This window comes from Leptidea sinapis, chromosome 4, assembly GCF_905404315.1.
Source record: "Leptidea sinapis chromosome 4, ilLepSina1.1, whole genome shotgun sequence".
NCBI lineage: Eukaryota > Metazoa > Arthropoda > Insecta > Lepidoptera > Pieridae > Leptidea > Leptidea sinapis.
The window spans coordinates 12,205,251-12,229,450 of record NC_066268.1 but is presented as its reverse complement, the minus strand read 5'-3'; the positions used below and the strand labels follow the sequence as shown (position 1 = coordinate 12,229,450).

The window sequence follows — 24,200 nt, the reverse complement described above, 5'->3', positions numbered from 1 at the left end:
TTTTCGTTTAATCTTCTTAAAAATACTGTTTGGGTTGATTACCATCATATTTACACAGACGCGTCTAAACATTCCTCCTCGGATCCCGTTGGTGTAGGTGTCTATCACGCTCAATTTAAAATATCACAGAAAATTAAACTACCTCCGGAAACATCGGTGTTTACTGGGGAATGTTATGGTATTTTTAAGGCTATTGAATATATTATTCTATTTAAACTTCCAAAAACAATAATTTTCTCTGATTCAAAAAGTGCCTTACAGTCTCTCAATAGGTTCCCATTTAAATCAAAAAACATTTCTTCTGTTGTCATAGAATTAAGAAATCTATTAAATAAATGCAATCACTTTGGTCTTTCTGTGTTGTTTGTATGGATCCCCAGCCATAGCGACATTCCTGGTAATATAAAAGCAGACCAACTAGCTAATGAAGCCGTGGTCGATGGCGACATTTTCCCTTATAAAGTTTTTTGCCAGGATCTAGGTGCTCTTCCTATAGTTCACCTTCAGGATTGTTGGAATAGACTTTGGACTGAAACTGGTCAATCAAAAGGCAGGAAATATTTTAACCTTCAGCCACTTATTTCATTTAAACCATGGTTTTTCCGTGCCAAATGCAATAAGTTAGTATGTTCTTCTATCATAAGAATGCGTTTGGGTCATGTTTGCACTCCTGTTCATCTTAACAGATTAGGCATTGTATCTACTGACATGTGTGAATGTGAATCCGATAAATGTGATCTAGATCACATTTTCTTTTCATGTTCTCTATACGACCGCTCCTCATTCCTGAATGATCTAATATCTCTTAATGTTCCTTTTCCTACCTGTATATCCTCTCTAATTATGTATCCATGTAAATTTTATAAAATATTGTCATCTTTCATTCTTCAGAATCATATCAAAGTTTAAATATTTGTAATGTTGTGTAAGTAGCAAGTATATATGTATATTTATGAAATTTTTAATATCCGTTTCAATCCTCTTTCTACTTATCTGATCCTTTCCCGTGTTCCGTATCCTTTTTTAACTTAGTTTCCCAATCTTTTAATTTACGTTATTGGCAAAAAGTAAACGCTATTGCCAAAAGAAGAAAAAAAAAAAAAATGTCAGTTGTCAGCTAATTTTTGTGTTTCGCGGAATTGTAGCGGATGTGTGATGTAGTGTAGTGTATTATGTAGTTATTTTCTAAAAAACTACGAAATATTTGTAAATTAAAACATTTTATCTTGTAGTTTTAGTGCTTTTTCGTTGCTAGTTTTGAGAAATTCACTTTATAAGGTATAAATAACTGTATTTTTTTCTTAATACATTGGGAAAGTGATGTCCATAATAATATTCCTTTGCGTTTTCATAATCATATATTACCCAACTAGCGCTATTTTAAGTTATGACGACTAACTAGTGGGCTCACGTAAGATAATATATTATTTTTAGAGTATATTATTGTAAAATCCGTATTATTCATTTGATTACAATGAATTTATAATTAAGATATCATAATCGGTTCTGTTAAGTGGGCGGAATTCTGAGTGTGATTGATAAACTGGAATATAATATTATTGTTTTATATTCCTATTAAATATAAACATAAATATTATTGTTTGATTTATTAACTATACATAAATTATAATATTTAAATTATTTATAAGGGACCACTTCATTGGAATTATTAGAATATTTTAGATAGGTAGGTAATTATGTTAATTTTATTTTTCCCATGCCTGTGAAAATAATACTATAGGATAAATAAATAAAATATATTTAAATTTAGATGTTCTAATCCTTTAAAAATATGTAATGTGCCTCAATGTAAAATGTAATGTATGTGAATTTGGCTTAAAGTGCCTTGAAAAGCCTTTCTGAACAAAGGTTATTCAACTAGTGTTAACTGACTGGATATTGCGATTTTCTTTAATTAAAAAAATATGTTTTTATGTACTGCTAAGTTTTATACTGAATTATTGTTATATAAAAACATTTTTTTTTTTTAAATGTGCTATATTCTGATTAATATGTAGTAAATTTATTAATGGTCCAATTGAGAACACAAATTCTTTTGGTCTGGGATCTTTGCTGGTGGTGATCACTTACAATCTGGTGATTTACAAGCTTATATTTTGTCCTTCTATTGCATAAATAACCAGTTGATTGCTCAGAATGCCGGTTAGGTGGGCACCACAGTGGCACCTTCTTCTACCATCAAGTATTATTGTGCTAAATTACTGAGTAAATGTGACTTAACATCTTATGCCTGAATTTCACAAATAATACTTAAAGTTTTCAAGAACCCTAAGTAGCAATGTGTTCGAACATTTACCATCAGATAAACCTGTGAGGTTTTCATGGTACTTATTTTATAAAAATGTATTTATTGTTAGTATTGGCCAAAAAAAAATGAACATCTTGCTTGTATTTTCACTCGTTCTTAGAAAAAAAAGCCTTTATGACATATGTAAATGTTTTTGTTTGTCCATACTTATCAATTGGTGTCAAGTATGCATAGAATTTACATATTATTATTTTTTTTTAAATATTTTTTTAAGTTTGTTGCTCCTTTACCAATGTTATGTGTAAACAATTATGTCAAGAGATCATGCAAACAAGCTTTTCAAACAATAATTTTTAAGGACCCTTAGGAGAATATCCCTAGGAGCTAAGCTTAATAGTAAAAAGTGCTAGTCTCTGCAGATAGGAAAGAGTGTCACTTCATCATAATTTTTTGTCAAAATAAAAATAAATACCTTTCACAAAATTAAAACCGCAATCTGAATGGTATGTGTTGTGATATATGTAGTGTGTCTTTTCTGTGACATTTAAATTAGAAACATATTAAATAGCCTTTATTTATAGCATTAAGTACTTTATATTTCTTATGAAATACAACTGTAACATAATAACTATATAAGTAACAACTGATCCCTAATGAAAATGAGAAACTGGTTGATTTTTATTGGATTTACAAAAGGCACTTTAACTCGCCAACTTACACCAAATTCTTTGGCTATTATACTAGAAAAAGCTTGCCGCTTTTTCAAAATCAAATGGCAGGTGTTCACCACAGCTCAATGACTCAAGGGCACTGCCAGCCTATAAGAAAGAAGTTGGCTCATTGTAAATAGTCACCATTCCATTTCGACATGGAAACAGAGGTGCTTTACACAGGTAACATTACTCTGAATTGATGTTGTCAACAGATAAATAAGCAGTATGGCGGAAGCAGGGTTCCCTGGTCAGCACACAACCACTACAACAGTAACATCCAACACAATGGTGAACACTCGACTGAGATTTGATCCATCCTACTTGAAGACCATGCCTGGTGTGTTAAAAGTTGTACAAACAGTAAGTTTTTGTTTACTCTTCTTTATTTCAGCAGCATTTATGCAGCTTTAGTCTAGCTCACAAATACTACCTCAACCAACCAATATGAAAGAACTATACAGTAATTTAATATTTATCGTCATCTAGCACTAAAGAGGCATACTTCAATCAATTTTATATTTGCTTAATATTAATTCAATTTGTATAATTTTATGTGCTGTTTTAATATACAAATAGAATTAGAAAAACAAAATTTTATAAACGACCTCCGGCGTTCCGTGCCGCTGCTCTAAACCACCGACCACTCTAACCAACCGTTGAACGGTTAGCTCAGTGGTTTAGAGGAGGTCGTGGGTTCGAATCCCGCATCGTTCATAAAATTTTGTTTTTCAAATTTTATTTGTGTATAAATCCTAGAAGTGAGGGTTATCACTTTAAAAACATAACAAATTGTTTAGTCTAGCTCAGTTCAGCCATTACACTTATTTATGTTGCAATTAGCAGTCCACTTGTACTGTCATGTTCTGGTTTGAAGGGTGTTGATGAAATCACAGATACATGAAACAGGTCAGGTCAGGTCATACAGGTCAAATGATTTTAATGTTGTGAACGAAACGCACATTGGTCATATATATAATTTTATATTAAGAAAATTAATTTTATAGCAAAAAATGAAAAATGCATGAGATCGCGCGCGCTCGCAAAGCAATTCTTATTAAAATTATAGTTTATTTTGTACTCAAGTGTTAACTTTTACCAGTGAACATAAGAGTGAGCAAATCCAGTGTTTGAATTCACCACAAGGAACTAAACAAATTTGTGTTAACACAGGGAACAACCAGGTGACATTAAACTTTATGCACGAATTTTGAAGATACAAGTTCATTGTAAGATTAGAAAAATTAATTATGTTTTTCTTGCATGTGGTAGTGTTGCCTGTAAGTGCAATTACACTTAGATTAGACTTATTTAGAATTATATTTAATGTAATTGGTTAGTGATTATTGTGTTGGCGATGCTAATAAATAAATACATAAGACATAACAATTTATGTGTTTATTTAAATATAAGCCCTAAGATTACACAAGTTTTCTTGTTCACCACTAAAAAGACTCTTTTCTCTCCTTGATTCAAGAATTCCTTCAATTCAGGAATAAAGAATAACCTGTATGTTACCATATAATAGGTTAGCTAGGGTTAAGTTTAACACTTAAATACCAGACAGTATACTAGAACTCATTTATTAACGCTTGTTTGACAAAGAAGGCAAATAGTATAGCATACAATATGATAGAAGATGATACATGGTTTTTGACTGATTCTGCTCAGACCTCTTAAACTTGATTTACAGCTATGTTGATTTGTGTAAAAAGTTTCACTTATTACCACTGAAAGAATGGCGAAATATAACTGACTTTTTATTTATGTTAAAAATTATAAGCAATCATGTTGATTGCCCAGATCTGCTGCATAAAGTTAATTTTAATGTACCTCAAAAAACTCTTAGATATAGCCCTCCACTTTGTGTTCCTGCTGTTAGTAGCAACTATAGCCAAAACTCATATATGGTGCGAGTGTGTAGAACTTAATAAGCATTTCCAAGGCAAAGCAGTGCATAACTCTCAAATTTTTTAATTAAGTATTGTTTTTTGTTATCTGTTTAAAAGTATCTTTATTGTCATGAATTTGAGCCGAAAAATAGTGTTCATGTATATATTTTATATTACTTCTATTAGTGAAAACCTGTAATTGGCTATCTGTTACTATTTAAGTTAAATTTATTGAATTACGCGTTACTTTGCGGAAATCCATAATCATACAAATGATTTAAGTCTTCTTTAGTGTTAATTCTGCCAATATCTGTTACTATTTAAGTTTCTACAGAAATTGTATTAGCCGTTGGTTTTCCTTAAATAAAAAAATAATAAATAAATTGTATAGTATTGTAGTAAGTAGGTTAAGCAGTTTTGTTATTAAATGATTTGAAAGATGAGCCGGGAAATTCCTATCAGTTCTTCTCTCCACATTTGACATGCTCCTTCACAAACTAATGCAGCTTCACGATGTTTACCAAGTACTGTTGCAAAATGTTAGTGTCACTTTCTATGGTAAATAATATAATTCTATTCTATTGAGGATCATTCCTAGTTGGCATTGATATAAAGAGTGACGTTCATTTCTATAGTCCCATGAAAGGTCTTTCATAACCATATTTTTGCATGAAAGTTTTTGACCTGTACATTGATGTGCATTATGTGGAATTTCCGGCTTTAGTATTCCCAAACAGATTCAATTCAGGGCTGGTTCCAACCAGAACATTACAGGCTGGTCACACATGTCCTCTTGTATTATCTTGCAGATGTCCAAGGGCTATTGGTTTTTCATTTTTGATCACATGAGCCTCTTGTCTCTTGCCCTCCATAATATGTAAGAAAAAAACTTTTGGGGATGGTTCAAAAATGAATGAATCGTTAAGATAATAACTTATAAAATGTTATTAACTATTTTTGGTTATTCAAATTAACAATTTGAACTTTATTTCAGTGCTATTAAATTAAATTATTCTCTCCAAGAAATGCTACACTAATATAATATGTCATTTAATTAGATGAAATTGTTTTAATTATATTAAATTTCAGATGTTAAAAAACAAGTTGCGAGAGAGTTGCCTTAAAAATTTGAACAATGTGTCATAAATTGTGAAGGTCGCTCACTAATCGGATCTTTTACTATTAATTTTTGTCAATAATTGTTCCTCTGAGAAATCTTATAAAAATAAAAAAAACTTGGGCTGACTTTAATTTTTAGCAGGATATTTTGTGTGATTTATTCAATCATTCGTCTCTGTGTTTTTTTCGATATTTTACGGTATACCTAGGTATATAGACATGTCATTTGTTTCAGGTACTGTGTGTAGTTGGAGTTATATGTATCGTTAGTTCGAGGTTGTCTAACCCAGGCAGAGATGGCTACTTCATCTGGACAACAATGCTGGCGTTTTGGTTCACGGCTATCCTTCTCGTGTTCTACCTGTTCCACATTGTGGAGAAGTTCTACAAGATACCGTGGCTCAAAATGGAGTTCGTGCTCACGTCGGCATGGACGCTGCTCATCCTCGTAGCTGCGATCCTGGCCGTCACCGTGAGTGATGACGCGCACATAGCTGGTGCGGTGAGTACTTTTATTTACCGATCTATAAGTCCGTCAACTTAACTCGACACCAGGCTCGAATGACAGTTCTAGAAAGTACGGTCAGCAAGAAAAACTGAACAAAAGCGGTTCACATATAAAAATAGAATTTAAGCTCGCACTAAATTTCTGTCCAATTTTTTTCGTAAGGCTTAGGGTCACTTACTGAGAGACAAAATGTTGCTAGATCCAGGCGAAGCCCTTGCAAAAAGTTTTTGGCCGATATCTCGGAAACTATGCACTTTAGGGCAAAAAATATTTATAACATTACTCAAGAAACTAAAACGTAGAAAAAAACAGGAAAGATTTAGTATACCAGTAATATAATTATTTTATTAAATATTCCTAATATCTACAACCGACCATACTTAAAATAAATACATCATGCATGTATTTATGCGGATGTTAAACTCTAAACTCGCGTTTCGATATCCAGTTACCTACTACTGTTCCGACAACAAACTAGCGTCATCAAATTACACGTTAGCTGTACAAAAGTTTGACAAAATTCTGTTCAACTCCCGTCATTATGTGGGCCACAGCACTTATCTTGCTAATAGCGTTAAATAAATGCCACCGTACAACAAGGTTAATGATGCTGGGAGAGTTTCTTGCGCCGCTTCTTGTTTCTCAGAGTGACATTTGTTTCTGAAGCGGTAGTAGTATATTAGAAATGACATCAAAAAGAATTCTAAAGGAATCAATTATGAGAAAATAAGTGCCTTTTAACTTCAACTAGTAATTTATGTTCTAGGTTTTCGCCTTTGTAGTGACCGTTGCTTACGGTATTGACGCGTACATAAAGCTGCGTGGTGTACAAGCGGGCGGTCTGGCTCAGGGCACCCGCGTCATCTCCACACAGACCACCGAGGTGACAGCCGCTACGCCCAGATTCTAACCGCACACGACCAACCACATATACCTCATACACTTTTATACGAACACAATAATGATACTATACACTACAATTGTAGACGCACGCAATCTGGGTATAATGTCACTAAACTGTATGTTAAACTTGAAACAAAATTAAAAATGTGGGCGTAGAATAATTTGAAAAAAAAAAAAAACAGTAGGTCAAACTCAATGACAATGACGCTTACTTTAAGAATGTACGCAAATGACATTGACAGATGTTTCTTAGTAAGTAAGGTGCTTCCTGTCATTTTCATAATTTATTTACATATGGCCGCACTCATAGTCGTTCCTTATCTTAGTGTTAAGGAATACTTAGCTAAGTATACATTAATCTACTAAGGAGAGTTCTATCCCAGAGACGTCGCTTTTGATTTCCTTATCTAAGTAAACATTTAAGTAAGCATATAGCTGAACTTTCACTATCGACAGGATATCGATTATCGATAAATTATTTGTGATACCAGTTCTATAATAAATAATAAGGCAAGTTAATTTCTTAGCACCGAAATTTATTCATAAACACTTATTTTTTGATTAAAAAAACAATTATTTTGAGTTCAAAATTGAATAGCAGGAAACTTTAATTTTCTGAAAACAACGAATAAAATAAATTAACTGCTTATTTTTTTATTGTGACAATGTCTGAAGTCCAATAACAATCTCCTATAATTCATTAATTAAGTATTCCTTAAACGATACGGTGGTAATCCTATTACCTTATGCACGTAACAAATTAGCCATAATTATTGTAAATTCAAATAACTTTACGGAACTGAAAAAATCCATTCATATGCACTTTATTCGAATTCACAATAATTTGAAACCTGGACTTGCTAACGCCGTGGCCACAGAAGTTTGTAAATTACATGTAGTGGCGTGTGACGACATGTGAGTCGCATTCCACGCGGATCTTAGTTGAACACATTGTACAGAATTTTTTTCTCTAGTCCTACACCTTTAACAATATAACACTGTTACAACTCAAACGCATATTTACTGTTAGTTATTATGTTAATATGTTGATGGTTATTTTTATTAATATTTTGTTTGTACCTTTAATATTTTTAAGTGAACATATTATTGTACTTAATTTTATTCTAACTAGTACCGATAAGTATTTAAACACCTGCCTACACAGGACCTGAAACTAAACAGGTTATATTATCTTAGATTATCATTACAGAAAAAACCTAACAAATAAATAATAAAAATTTTGAAGTGAAAACTTTAGCAACGTTGAACATTCTTGGTTCGGGTATAAAATGTCAAACTCGCGTCAGGACAGGTGACCTGATCGAAAAGTCGTAACGACAGTAGTTGAAATTATGGATGAAAGATGATTTTTCTGAGAGGTAAACTTTTTAATGTTCGAGGTTCAATTAAGTGTTAATTTTTTATGTAATATAAATTGTTATTTTAGTGTACCATACCGCAATAAATTAATATGGTATTTAACAACATAAATGCTACTACTTTTTTTACAGATAAATAAAGCAATTCGTTCGAAATTATTCCCTAACCATTCCAAACTATCCAAAAATGCACAATGTTACTGTTCAAGTTTTCACTTCTGCCGGCACTCCTGGAGTGAAACCCGTGTTTTTTTTTATATTTATAATTTAATTATAAAATATGATTTAATAATTTAAACATTAACAAGGTATTAAGAGCTCAAACTAGAATCTATACAAAAATAACATGACGTTAGGTGTGTATGATTAATTTTAAAATATTTTTAATATATTATGTATTAATAAAAATGCTTCTTATTATATTAAGATTAATTAAGATTAATGTTATTACAATGTACCTGTATAATATAATGCACTTAGTATATAAGAGCTATGTTTTGTTGTTATGCTTTATCCAATGATGTTCTATACATATGGACATATCATAGCAGTCTAAAAATGGAACGGCAAAAGTGTGCTTAAAGCCAATGTAAGCACACTTTTCTCCTTAGTTGTGTGTCAACTGTGTGTCAATCAACAAGCCCAAGTGTGCTATAAAAAGTGTTTTAATAATACATTAACGACTCAAAAAAAGATGGTGCGACTTATCATCGGTAAGATAACTTCAATATATAAGATTGATATGCAAAAAGTGTAAGTAATTTAATTAAACGAATATTTTTTCATTAAATGTGGTATTAATTATTGACAAGTCCCCAGACAAAACCCGCTTGTCAGAATGGGACAGTTGAAAGGACACAAACAGAAATGTATCTAGGACATAATAGTCGAAGGTTATTATGGTGTCATTTGTGGCATGTACCATATTTCGGCTTTGATTTTGTATGAGGTCCATTGTCTATATGAATAGAACATCATTGGCTTTATCTATATATTATATGCTTTTTCTAACTATAAAATAATTTTGCCATAGTAACTATGTAGCAGGAACTTTGATTACTTCTTTACATCTTTTTAAATGAATTTCGACTGTGCATATTGATATCAACAGTTTTATTAACTTAATCATGAATTTAATTATTTTTTTTACATTTTTGATAGAAATGTTTGATTTTTGCTGTTATTATTATTATTGAAATTGTCGTTATTACTATTAGGACTTACTTATTGACTTATTTTATGCATTTTAATCGTGTTATCTGTTATGACAAGTTGTTCGAATAAAAAATAATATGTAGAAATTCAACTATTGGTTATAAATGGATCTTTCGTTCGCTTATATATTTTAAAACCCTTTAAATGGTATTTAATTGAAGTGTTATTTATTGTATTAGTTATACATACTTACCTAATACAAAGTCGACATTCACACTCAATAAAACTCACATTTGTATAATTATGGATTTCCGCAAAATAACTCCCGAATTCAATATAATTTTTTGTTTAAATTTTTGCATATTTTATCCAATGACATATCTACATAATCTGCACAAATAATTAATGAAAAAATCATTACAAGAATACATTTTTAATGACAGACAATGAAACAATATTTTCATGCAGTTTGAACACCTGACAAGCAGACTTAATAGATCAGACTCAAGAAATAAAAAACAAATTAAATTTTTTATTCAATGAAATTTATTGTTAATTGTGTTTAGACCTAAAAATCAAACCGCCAAGTGTGTTAATAGTTCCAAGGAACAAACTTGTTCGATGTCTGCATTATTCTGATTAAGGTCAGCGGGTAACGCAACGGGTTTGGTAGAATATATATTCACATTAATTTGTTCAAATGTAAACCCAAGCCTAAGGTGCCGCCATCCATAAATTATTATGTCACACGAATTTTGATTATTTTTTTTGGTTATGTTTTGATAAAATCTAAACAAAGGCATGAAAATCGACAACATATAAAAAAATATACTCAATTTGCAAGTTTATTAGATACGTAGTTTAGTCTAGTTAAAATTTAGTGTTGTAATACTGTTACGTATTACATGTGACGTCATTTATGGATAGATATATTATCCTTAATTTGTAATCTGATTGACATTTTAAGACTGTGCCTTGTCTCATAGTACTTTTATTATGTCCCACTGTATAGTGAAATTTAAATAAAATGTATCCATACCATCACTCCTAAAATATTATGTTAAAATTAGATAAATTTATTGAGTCATAACTTGAATCTGAATAACGTACCTACATTCAATTAATGTGCCTTAATGAAGTGGATTTACTATAAATTGTATATTTTTAATTAATATAATTATATTTTTATACTGCAACTAATATGTATTAACATAATATTTTTTCTTTTGTTATATGATTAAATAAAATTAATTGGTTTTATTTATCTTTTCATTATGAGATATACCCAACCAGGAAAACCGTTCTTGTATAATCTTTCCCAGTTTTGCTAATTAATGTTGTAAATTGGGTCGTTTATGGTCAGTCCTTCGCCATATGACGAAATACAACAATACTTCCTCGATGTTTAATCTACTATTTCAGCCAAAAATATAAACAACAGTTAATTAGTTATAATAAAATTTAATACATTATTATGTAACAATATTATCTATAATAAATAGTCATATTTATTGATTGTATGATGAAAGGCCATAAAATTGACAGCAACGGCGTTTAGAATGTGGTGTCGCTCCTGGAAGAAAATAAAATATGTTTTTTACCATATTATATTCAGCTTCTTTTCTGTTTGTTAGAATGTACTTATAACATGGTTTATTAATATAGACCTATTGATGTTACACTAAACAACTAGTCCCAATCGCCTATTAAAGGTCGTCAAAAATGTTCTTGAACTTATACAGATAACATTAAAAAATTCCTTCAAATTAACACCCTATTTCGTGGCAGTAATGTTCAAAGTGTATTGTATACGCTCATTAGAAGCTCGAAGTAGGGACACTACATCACGCGTTAGAGAAACGCGCAGCGAACATGAGGCAAGAACATTTTGATTCAACAATTGAAATGAAATTATTTGGCAAAATTATTAAAAATGTCAAGTTATTCACACATTTTTTTTTAATTTAAAGAGGCAAATACCTGAAATACGACACTCGATCTTTTTAAGTTTGGATATGCTGTTTTTTTGACAGCTTTTCACTGAACTCTGTGTCAATGCGTGGCGTTGTATATAAAGCGCGGTCGAAACAACTGAACGAATGCTGTACGAGTAGACAGAGTATTGCTTCAAACAATTTTTATACGTCATTGAGACCACCATGTGTACGAGAAAGTAATGGATCCAGTTTTATTCAAAACCACTGAAAAAACTGAATTTGTAGACTTGGACATAAACATTTTAGAAAGTACCTAGTACTTATGTACTTTAAGTATGAAATTATTAAATCTCATATATCCTAAAATAAATCGAATATTTAATGGAACCTACATGTATAACTAGCCACAAGTATAAATATTATTTTAACAAATGTAAGGGTTACTCGTAAAAACATTAATAGATTGGGAAAGTTTAAAAGAAAAAAAGGAGAAGGTTTTTTTGGGCCCACTGAATTTGGTGATGTTTATAAATCGTTTTATGCTAGTAATATTTGTAACTAATTTATTATTGTCAACAGGACATATTTGATTATAAAATCCAACCGGGTTCATGAAATTATAATAAAAAGGCAAACACTTGATACATTTCCTGTATCCAGTTGTGGTCGCCATGGCAAAAAAATGCGTATAACGAAACATTTGATACATTCATGTGAGAAAATAAAAATATTACAAAACATGATTGTAACAGTGATTACCGGCTTTTGAAAAGTTAAAAATATCTATTGGATCCATGAACCTAATTTTAATTATTGTTTAGAGGTAAAACTAATTTAGCAATATGTACATATTTTAATATTACCGTGCAATGGAATAAAGTAACATAGACAAAGTCTATATATATATATTATGTTATCTGTGCATATGCCATTTTGATTTTTATGTTCTCAAAACAAAAGTTTCTTTCGAGTTGCGTGATAGTTTATTTTGAATTATTTGGTTTATTTCATATTGCTATTATAATTAAAATTAGGTTCATGGATCCAATAGATATATTTTACTTTTCAAAAAAGATTTTAATATCGCATCTACAGCATATTATACTCCAGAGAGTCGTTGTGTAAATTTTTCAGTACGATTTCATCGTAATATGCGAAAATATTAATTAGTGTCTGAGATACCTGGAGACTTGAACTGTGCCTCCGGAGAATACAAAAATGAATAATTCTAGCAACCTAACCATGACTTTGGTCAAAATAAATATCTTCTACGGGGTAGGATACAATCAAGGCACACAAGTAGAAAAACTTATCTACTGGTTGACCCGTCAATTTCTCTCCCTAGTATAGAGCTGCTCTTGCCGGATACTGTTGCATACGTTTGGTGGGTAGACATTCTGTTGGTTGCTATGTAAATGAAATGTCGGTTGTGGGGTATATGGGGCAGGGCATCAAGATTAGATTGAGCCACCTGCATCGTTTCTGGATGAGATCTAACTATAAAAGATGATTTTGTAAATGACGATAACAAAATAATAACTAATAAATATTTATACTATATAAACAATGTGTTTTATTTTCTTCCTATAATAAACAGTGTATAAGACCTTAACCTCAATAGTATTTATATGAAATACTTATTTTATGAAGATTAGACTTTGAAATTATAATGATGGTTATTAAGTATTTTTAACTAATTTTCTGGTTTAGTGGTTATGGTTAGTGCCCTGACTGTTAAACTGAAGTATTGGTGTGTTGGTGTACACACGCCTGGAACTATTAATATTCTTACGTGTAGAACATTTCTGTTCTGTGCACCATTGTAAACTTTCTTTTATCAGCTGTATCCTTACTCTTCCTGTTTATTTTTATATCAGATAGTACCACCTCTTCTAAATTATTGTCGTTCCTGTTTTCTCAAGATATTATAGTTTATTATTAACATTACTATATGATTTTTAGGTTATTTTGACGTTCACTATTTTGTTGAAGTTCTCAGTATTCCAGTTAGACCATTTCTAACGAAGTATACAGTTGTAATATAGAGATTATAAGGAATAAATCAATGTATGTTTCAATACTATACGCCACATTTCGAGGTGGGCCTAATAGTCGAACAAAAAAAACTGTCTCCTTTGGCAACCTAGTTAGCATCAAATGTTTTGGATAATTCGTTAGGCGATTTTTGAGAGACAAGAACTCGAATTCATCGACTACTGGTCACATTGTTTTAACGATTATTTTGGCTGTAATTACACACAAGAACTTATACTTCTTTGGTGTAAGAAAACAAAAATCCAAATTATTTTTTATTTCTCATGCTAGTTTATGTTTGCATTGTAATAAAAAAGGTTTTTTTTTATTTATAAGGTTTGCCAACAGGTTTAGTTACTTAGTTATCTTAGTTACGTCCAGAATTCACATTCATATTATAAGTAGAGATGCAGGCCCAATTACAGGCAAACACAGCTTGCGTTAAAACAATATCGCTCGGTATGGATACGGATTAAATATTAATAAAAATATGGAAGATTAATAATAATTTCGAAAATTTTGAATACAAATTACTTTTAAATCCAGTTAAGGAATCAGAAAAAATATCTATTCTAGTAGGACAGCAAGCCGTGTTGTACCGAGTTGGTCCTGGTATTCATTACATAGAAGGGCCTATAATTACTTAATCTATAATTAGGTCTGGGGACAACCAAGGATATCTGTGTAAACAAGCAAGGGCAATCCATGAAGACTTACAATTTTAAACAGCAGGATATGATCTGATACATCACGGCGTTCCTCAAGAGATTAAAAATTTAAAGTGTTGTAATATCTCCGGATATGATTTAAGAGTAGACAATTTCTCTTTGCATGGACAGTAAGAAAAAACATAAAGCGTTTTTGGACTTTTTCGATTCTGTTAATATGAGTTTTATACTGGGGATTCCATATACTGCAACAAAATAGCCAAAATACATCGGACTAGCGCATTGTACACCGTCTTCAGACGGTTTTTGATAATTTCGCCATAAAAATCCCAGCAATCGGTATGACCTATTCCCTATATAGTCTATGTGGCAAACAACTTTTACTTTACGATCAAAAAATACGCCAAGATCTTTTATCTTGTCCACTTCCTCGAGGACTGTGTCTTGCAATTGATACGGAGAATCAATCACTGAAGATTTCTTGGTAAATTTTATATGTTTGCATTTTTTGATATTAAGATTGTCAATCGACCATTTATCAATCCGATTTAAGTCTTCATGCAGTAAGGTCACATCGGCAGGACAGTTGACCACACGAAACAGTTTTAAGTCGTCCGCAAAAAGTGAGTGCTGAGAATGTAACATAACCTCAGAGAGATCATTTAGAAACACCAAGAAAAGTATTGGACCCAAGTGAGAATCTTGTGGAACTCCTGACGTGACGACAAAAGTATCGGAGTTGAAACCACAAACCGTAACTTTGTGGCTTCTAGAAGACAGATACGAATCAAACTAATTCAGCAAGCTTCTGTGAAGGCTAAGATGGTATAATTTATGAAAAAGTAGGCCAAGGTCAACTTTGTCGAAAGTTTTGCTGATATCTGTATAGACGGTGTCGACCTTTTTCTACCTTGTCAGTGAGATAGGACACGTAAACAGCAAGGTTCGATAAGGTAGACATACCACTACGAAAGCCATGCTGATGAGGAGTTAAAATTGGTTTTAGGTGGTGTTCGAAGTAAACCCATCGAACAGCATTATATTACAAATATTGCTTAGTAGATAATATTAATTACTTATAACTATGTGTTGCCTTTAGTAAGGAAGTACGCGAGTAACCATTGATCGGTCCGGTCCTAGTTACCATTAACCATTTGCCTATAACCATTACAGGACTGGTCCGAGTAACCATTTTAATCAATTAATAGTAGAGATCCGCGTACTCACCAGTAGAACCATTAATTATATTAATTTAGCAATATCATATCTTAAGTAAATAAATACTTTTACCATAAAACCAATAAATATATCTACCCCTAAGTGCACCCCTTTTCAGGTGATTTGAGAGAAAGGGGCACAAGATTGATTCGAACACCTTGCTACAGGAACTGAATAAAGAGATCGGACGGTAGTTCTGTATATCGGAGACGTCTCCACTTTTAAGTGTAGCTACCGGTCGTCGAGGTACGCCCGGCACGCAGCTCGCGTCAGGTTGGCGCACGCCTCCCGCGCGCCCGCTGCGCTCCACCCGACCCACGCGGACAGTCGCCGGCAGCGTCGCTCCACGCACGCTGCGCTGTCCTGCAAACCAACATTGCAATACCTCAAAACATATTAGTACCTAAGGGCTATATTTCACTCGGTCTCCTCTGAGGAGATCGGTAGGAGTGGTTGCGAAACTGAAGTGGCAGTGGACATAGCTCAACGGAGAACTGGCCGTTTGGGGCAGTAAAGTCTTCGAATGGCGACCACGTACCGGAAGACGTGGATGAGGGCAGCGGAGGGAGGGAGGGGGGGGGCACCTTTGTTCAGCAGTGGACGTCTTCCGGGTAAAATGACATCATAATTCATCATGAATGATATTTCACCGGGACACCATAGCGGCGCAACCAGCGCATCACCGAGGTGTCCGTAGGAACGCTACCAAACTAGACATGAGATTCACGACACAACACTCCGACAGGTATGAAAATGGACCTACAAGACATTACTACTGCTATATGTATACTTGCAAAGAGAAAAAGGAAACAGTGACGGATTCAACCTTATCATTTTTTAATCTCTATCGGAATTATCTGATGAGGAATTATCCTAAATTGATGGTCTAACACATCGAATATCGATATAAGGCATATCCATCTTTTGCAATTAAAAAACAAAACAGCGCATACGTGTTCTATGCAATGAGGTGGTAGTGTCGCTGGCGGCCGAGTGAGTGAGACACCATACAGCTCTATACTAATCAGCGCAGTAACATTCAGGTGTGCACGCGTCCAATTTGGTCGCGCCACTAAATTAATTGCGCAACCGAACGAACAGCAGGGTATGTGTTAAACTACGCTAGAAAGACCGTCGAGCAAGAAATAACTATTAACAAGAACGACGCAGACCCGACCGTATTTTGCGATTTTGATGACCTCACATCGAGAATACTATCATCATTTCAGCCGGAAGACTTCCACTGCTGGACAGAGGCCTCTCCCAAAGATCTACCCGGCGATCGGTCCTATCACATCCAACATGTTCCGGCGATCTTGACCAGATCATCCGCCTACCAACACCGCATCTTCTGGTACATGAACGACACTCGATGACTTAATTGGCCCAACGGCCACCTATCCGTCGAACTATGTGCCCGTCCACTACCACACCAGTTTCGCAATCGTCTGAGATATTCGATCTCGTAGGGGAACTCCGAGCATAGCCTACATCATTGCCCTCTGAGCGACCATGAGGCCTATAGTCATCCACGTTAGACCACATCTCCGGGAGCACAGATGTGGTCGCACTGGCATCACAACTTGTTAAAATCTTCGTATTCAGACCAGTGTCTGAATACGAAGATTTTAACAAGTTGTTAGTTTAGTAGTTAGTTTTAACAAGTGGAATACTACCAAATTAATACAAATTAACAAAAAATATATAATGGTCCCATAAGTAAAACATCTACGCAGATAAAATAATTTGTGGGTAAAATAGTAAGCACTCACTCTATCATAGTGGTTTTTCGCCATATATTTTTCAGCTCGCGTCACGATATCGTTTACAACATCGGCCAAGAACGCGTCCGCAGAGTTTGGCATCTGATTGCGGACCTCTTCCGCGAGCACGTCCAACGCCGAGGGCAATGCATTCGCATCCTCTTCCAGTTCCTCTGAATAATAATTGAATTAATTACTTTATACTGTGGGAAAACGTACTGTGGCAGTACAAGTTTTTGTTAAGATTATGGTTTATTTATGTACGGGACACTAACACAGAACAATAATGTCAATAATTCTTAAAATTATACGGTATACACGTCTAAAACTCATAGTACTGCAATTACGGTTACAATGATTGTTAACGAACCTATACAATTTTATAATATAAAGGGGCCATCGATTTTTGACCCCTCCTCCGTCCTTGTCACTGCTGGTCTCATTTGTGAGACTCCCCCTCCTACTGACTGTCATCTTACATATTAAAACAATTTGTTATGTTTTTAGATTACGGAAAGCATCCTTTTGGTCGCGTATACGCTCCTCTAGCAACAAAATTATTTCTACTTTGCGATGCGATATGCTATGATGTTAGCTCAGTTGGTTAGAGCACCGGCACGGAACGCCGGAGGTCGTTGATTCGAGGCCCGCATCGTTCATAAAATTTTGTTTTCAAATTTTATTAGTGTATTAATCCTAGAAGTGAGGGTTATCACTTTAAAAACATAACAAATTGTTTAGATTTACATGAGCGACATATCAAGTCAATTTCCTATTATGCAAAATATTGTTGTTGAGCAGGTCATCAACTGTAAAGTAGATCCTGTAGATGAAGCCACAACCTGAGAGTTGAACAAAGCATACAAGATTTTATAATGATACGTCACTCGAACGGTTAGCTCAGTTGGTTAGAGCATCGGCACGGAACGCTGGAGGTCGTGGGTTCCAGTCCCGCATCGTTCATAAAATTTCAAATCATCAAAATTTTGTTTTTCTAATTTTATTTGTATATTAAAACAGCACATAAAATTATACAAATTGAATTAATATTAAGCAAAAATTAAATTAAATGAAGTATGCCTCTACTGCTAGATGACGATAGATATTAAATTACTGTATAGTTCTTATTCATAGTGGTTGGTTGAGTAACAGAATTTAAAAAATCTTTTCATAACTTTTAGAGGAATGAGTTTTAACGATAACGAGTTTTATATCCAGAAACTACAGAATTCATCCGAAATAATGAAGTTTAATCGTCTATACCTTTCTAAACGTGGGTCTCATCGACACACAGAACAACAAACGGCGGTACAAAACTGTTTTAACGGCATATATTTTCATAAATAATCCCCTATATTATTAAAATATAGGTTAACAATGTAATACCATAGTTTGTTCAATCAGATCTAAAATTTTGAGCAAGGGATCCAGGATTTTCTTCTGGGACACAAGGGACGGACAGGCATAAAATCGACATTAACTGTTCAAGTTTGCATAGGAATGTTTATGAAAGTGTCCAATACAATAGTGCCACCTAGTAATAACCATTAGTTTATGTTTTTTATTATAAGTTCACTTTCAATTGAAGCGCTGTTCCTTGGCTCGACGCGTCAAGATCGATTGCAACAATACTATAGTCTTTTGAAAATAAAAAAATATATAACCAATTGCGGTTCGATTCTCGGACTGCTATATTGCTAGTCCAGCTAAATTGTTTTAATTGGAATCAATTTTAGTTAGTATTTCCGTTAAAATAGCCATATGGCTATATAAATATAGTTGATAGAGCAAGTAATTGAAATGTTTTCCTGTAACTTTGTGTGATAAAAAGCAAAATTACGTTCGTCTTTCCTCAATCTTTTTTTATTTGCCTTAAATGTATGACAAACTAGCGCAACTTCAAGTCTATTTGGACTTCATAAGGAATACACAAGAGAACAGGAAACCCATGGAAACGATACTGGTCATTCAAAAAAATTATGAAAAACAAATTAGTGAAAATATTCTACAAGAGGAAGCTGTTTAATATAATACTTGTATTCTTCCCGTGTTAACTTATGGATGCCAATCCTGGGCTGTTAAAAAAATTATCAGACAAAAGCTCACCTTAAAAAAAATAGAAATCCGAAAATCTGCGGAACGGAATGAAGCATGTTGGAAAAAGAAAAATAGTGAAAGTGAAGAATAAAGCAAATCGAAAACAAACAAAAATAGAAAACTTTGCAAAAATGAAGAAAAACCATCTTAAATAAACATCACTTCACTTACTTTTCTTTTAATAAACTAATACTTAGTGAGAATATGTCAACATTTATTAAATTTTTATTATAAACATCACATGAGCGTGTAAAAAAAATATTTTTTACATTATTTGTATGATAGGTTGGAATTTAAAAAGTCAACTGTGAACGTGAGTCAGAGTCACGAGGAATTTGTCAATAATTAGTGGTAGCTTTTGCCAGGAAAGGGCAAACACAGGAAGATGTCGGCATCGATTCTCTATAGTTAAAGTTAATGTTAATTTAAGTGTATTATGTAAGTCTTATGAAAGAAAGCTTAAATATACAATTTGAACATGCAGGATTGAGCTAAGATCCATTGATGTTCGACGATACGGTAAATGAAAGGTCTTCCGGTTCATGAGCCGGCAGCTGTCGCGTGGAATATCGGCACAAGGGCCAACAATTCAGGACAATCCACTAAGCCATGCATTAGTGTAAATAAGTATATTAAATCCAAGATATTCCGACAAGTGCTTAGCGATTCGATTTTAAAATATACTAATCTGTTTTCGTACTTTGGTAAACTTCTACATTTATTATTTGCAAAAGACAGCTGGTACAAGAATTTCTTTTGAATATTTTCCAGTCTTGCAGAGTGAACGAAGTATTTTGGAGACCATATACAACTATTGTACTTGCTTGAAAAGATTGAGGTTAAGAGCTGCGGGTCTTTAAAAAGGTTAAGGTTAAGGCCTGGATATGAAATCAGAAAGCTTGGAAGGTATTTTAATAATGCTTTCAAAATGTACTCTGAAAGTTAATGACATATCAATTATTACTCCTATGTTTCTTATGCTCTGAACTTCCTTTAGTCTGTGATCCCTCAAGTAGTAATTCATATTGGACGATTTTTTCTTCTTTGAGAAGCATATGCAATAGCACTTATTTTCATTTAACAACATTTTGTTAAGTCTGCACCAGTTGTTTACTTTGTTCAGTTCCTCCTGTAATATTATGTTGTCATCATCCTGCTGTATTTTCTTGTACAATTTTAAATCGTCAGCATACATTTTCAAATCACATTTTAAGTCAAACGCTAAATCATTTATAAATATGATAAAGAATAGTGGACTCAAGTGAGATCCTTGAGGTACCCCCATGGGTATTGACTGTGCTCTCGATACATAGCCTTGGATTTTAACGATTTGAGTTCTATTTTTGAGATATGATTGGCACCACCTGTATAATAAACAGTAACAATAAGTCATGGTTAATGAGGTCGAAAGCTTTACTAAAATCGGTATGTATAACATGCATTTCCTTACCTCCATCAATACTTTTCGCGACCTCCTCGATAAATAAGTGTTGTTAAATTAAATTTAGGCTCAGGTTCACTGTTCGCCTGTTTTCCAGTTAAAAAATTAATAAGTGGGATCGAGATAATCGGATCATCGCTTGTCTCTGTTATTTTTGGCATACCTTTACAGTCAAACCCATTCTAAAGGATACGCCTGACCTGAGGAGTGTAAGAAACTCGGCGGGCCTCTTAGTTTTTTTTTTAATAAAATCGTTATACAATAAAATAAAATTCATCAAATCGTTATCTCAGTCGATATAGGTCAGCATCCGAATATTTCTCGCAAGCGTAGATACTACGTATACTAAAAGTACTAGGTAATGAACTTGTTACAGGCCAGTTTAAGAGTGGGACGCGGGGCGTGAACAAAATGGCGGGCCCAGCGTAAGAAAATCTCCCTCACAGCGAGTCGATTGATGAACACAGTCTGGCGCACGACCGCAGCTTGCCGCGCTCTCCTCGCACATGTTCAGTAATATAATGTACTCACCGGGGTCGGCGCGTGAGTCCGCCAGGTGGCGCGCCCAGTCGGCCAGCGCGTCGTGCATGGCGGCCAGCAGCGCGGCGCGGGCCAGGCGCGCGGCGTCGCGGAAGGCGCTGGCGGCGGCCGACAGCTGGCTGGCGCACGACCGCAGCTTGCCGCGCTCTCCTCGCACATGTTCAGTAATATAATGTACTCACCGGGGTCGGCGCGTGAGTCCGCCAGGTGGCGCGCCCAGTCGGCCAGCGCGTCGTGCATGGCGGCCAGCAGCGCGGCGCGGGCCAGGCGCGCGGCGTCGCGGAAGGCGCTGGCGGCGGCCGACAGCTGGCTGGCGCACGACCGCAGCTTGCCGCGCTCTCCTCGCACATGTTCAGTAATATAATGTACTCACCGGGGTCGGCGCGTGAGTCCGCCAGGTGGCGCGCCCAGTCGGCCAGCGCGTCGTGCATGGCGGCCAGCAGCGCGGCGCGGGCCAGGCGCGCGGCGTCGCGGAAGGCGCTGGCGGCGGCCGACAGCTGGCTGGCGCACGACCGCAGCTTGCCGCGCTCTCCTCGCACATGTTCAGTAATATAATGTACTCACCGGGGTCGGCGCGTGAGTCCGCCAGGTGGCGCGCCCAGTCGGCCAGCGCGTCGTGCATGGCGGCCAGCAGCGCGGCGCGGGCCAGGCGCGCGGCGTCGCGGAAGGCGCTGGCGGCGGCCGACAGCTGGCTGGCGCACGACCGCAGCTTGCCGCGCTCTCCTCGCACATGTTCAGTAATATAATGTACTCACCGGGGTCGGCGCGTGAGTCCGCCAGGTGGCGCGCCCAGTCGGCCAGCGCGTCGTGCATGGCGGCCAGCAGCGCGGCGCGGGCCAGGCGCGCGGCGTCGCGGAAGGCGCTGGCGGCGGCCGACAGCTGGCTGGCGCACGACCGCAGCTTGCCGCGCTCTCCTCGCACATGTTCAGTAATATAATGTACTCACCGGGGTCGGCGCGTGAGTCCGCCAGGTGGCGCGCCCAGTCGGCCAGCGCGTCGTGCATGGCGGCCAGCAGCGCGGCGCGGGCCAGGCGCGCGGCGTCGCGGAAGGCGCTGGCGGCGGCCGACAGCTGGCTGGCGCACGACCGCAGCTTGCCGCGCTCTCCTCGCACATGTTCAGTAATATAATGTACTCACCGGGGTCGGCGCGTGAGTCCGCCAGGTGGCGCGCCCAGTCGGCCAGCGCGTCGTGCATGGCGGCCAGCAGCGCGGCGCGGGCCAGGCGCGCGGCGTCGCGGAAGGCGCTGGCGGCGGCCGACAGCTGGCTGGCGCACGACCGCAGCTTGCCGCGCTCTCCTCGCACATGTTCAGTAATATAATGTACTCACCGGGGTCGGCGCGTGAGTCCGCCAGGTGGCGCGCCCAGTCGGCCAGCGCGTCGTGCATGGCGGCCAGCAGCGCGGCGCGGGCCAGGCGCGCGGCGTCGCGGAAGGCGCTGGCGGCGGCCGACAGCTGGCTGGCGCACGACCGCAGCTTGCCGCGCTCTCCTCGCACATGTTCAGTAATATAATGTACTCACCGGGGTCGGCGCGTGAGTCCGCCAGGTGGCGCGCCCAGTCGGCCAGCGCGTCGTGCATGGCGGCCAGCAGCGCGGCGCGGGCCAGGCGCGCGGCGTCGCGGAAGGCGCTGGCGGCGGCCGACAGCTGGCTGGCGCACGACCGCAGCTTGCCGCGCTCCGCCTCGCCGCGGCACAGCGCCTCACCCAGCTCGCACGCCTCTAGCGACACGCGCTCGCTCCACTCAGCACCACTCTCAGCCTCCGTCGCTTGCGACTATACATATACTCTCACTTAATGACTTTATAAGGATTTATTTTCTCAAAATTGATTCCTTTGGAATTCTTTTTGATGTCATTTCTAATATACTAGATACTACTACCGCTTCGGATACAAATGGCGCTCTGAGAGAGAGCGGCGCAACAAATTCTCCCAGCATTTATTTTTTTGCGCTCTTTTCAATAAAAATATACAATATTATACAGTCATTTCTATCGCTATAAAATAATTATAATCTAGTCCTAGGCTGTCCGATCACTTAGATATTCAGCTGTGGAGTAATAGGATTTACGACAGAGCCATTTTTTTTTAAATATTTAAATTTATTTATAGATGCCTGAACAGTGGCTGAGACCTTATCATAAAATTGTATACATTTACCCTTAAAGTTCTTATGTATCTTATGAAAACCGAAACCCGGGATAATTGTAAAGTGAGAGAATGGACTTTGGACTCTTGTGTATTTCAAAGACTTAGAAAAGTTTTGATCAATTTGGGACTTGTAATATTTTACAGAATATACAAGTAGATCATCAACTTAGAAAAGTTTCGATCGATTTTGGACTTGTAATCATTTATAAATTTAATAAGTGATTGATTTAATTCTTTGATTATTGGTGATTTTGAACGCAGACATGGCTGCTAAATTAATTAAAAGTCAAGCAGAATTAATTGCGAGATTAGAAAAATCATTGACGAACTTTAAGAAGAGCCCAAAATCAAGAGTTACCAAATCATATGTAGAGACAAGAATTACAATTTTAGAAGATTTATATACGGAATTTAAGAATA

General features: G+C 36.2%; 2 protein-coding genes across 2 annotated transcripts in view; one reads left to right on the top strand and one right to left on the bottom strand.

Moving 5' to 3' along the window:
• The first annotated feature begins 1,121 nt into the window (after positions 1 to 1,121).
• On the top strand, positions 1,122 to 11,195 carry LOC126979944 (plasmolipin-like). Its single transcript, XM_050829541.1, has 4 exons — positions 1,122 to 1,278; positions 3,195 to 3,342; positions 6,226 to 6,492; positions 7,265 to 11,195. Exons 2-4 carry the CDS (start codon positions 3,208 to 3,210, stop codon positions 7,406 to 7,408), a joined length of 546 nt encoding a protein of 181 aa, XP_050685498.1. The 5' UTR covers positions 1,122 to 1,278; positions 3,195 to 3,207; the 3' UTR covers positions 7,409 to 11,195.
• A 215-nt stretch (positions 11,196 to 11,410) lies between these two features.
• LOC126979886 (conserved oligomeric Golgi complex subunit 4) overlaps positions 11,411 to 24,200 on the bottom strand; it is a 31,296-nt gene continuing 18,506 nt past the window's right edge. The window contains exons 11-14 of the mRNA XM_050829456.1: positions 23,153 to 23,405; positions 17,565 to 17,728; positions 16,028 to 16,155; positions 11,411 to 11,508 (exon numbers count right to left, since the gene is read on the bottom strand). Coding sequence (XP_050685413.1) covers positions 11,490 to 11,508; positions 16,028 to 16,155; positions 17,565 to 17,728; positions 23,153 to 23,405 — 564 coding nt within the window. The 3' untranslated portion in view covers positions 11,411 to 11,489. The remainder of the gene's footprint in view (positions 11,509 to 16,027; positions 16,156 to 17,564; positions 17,729 to 23,152; positions 23,406 to 24,200) is intronic.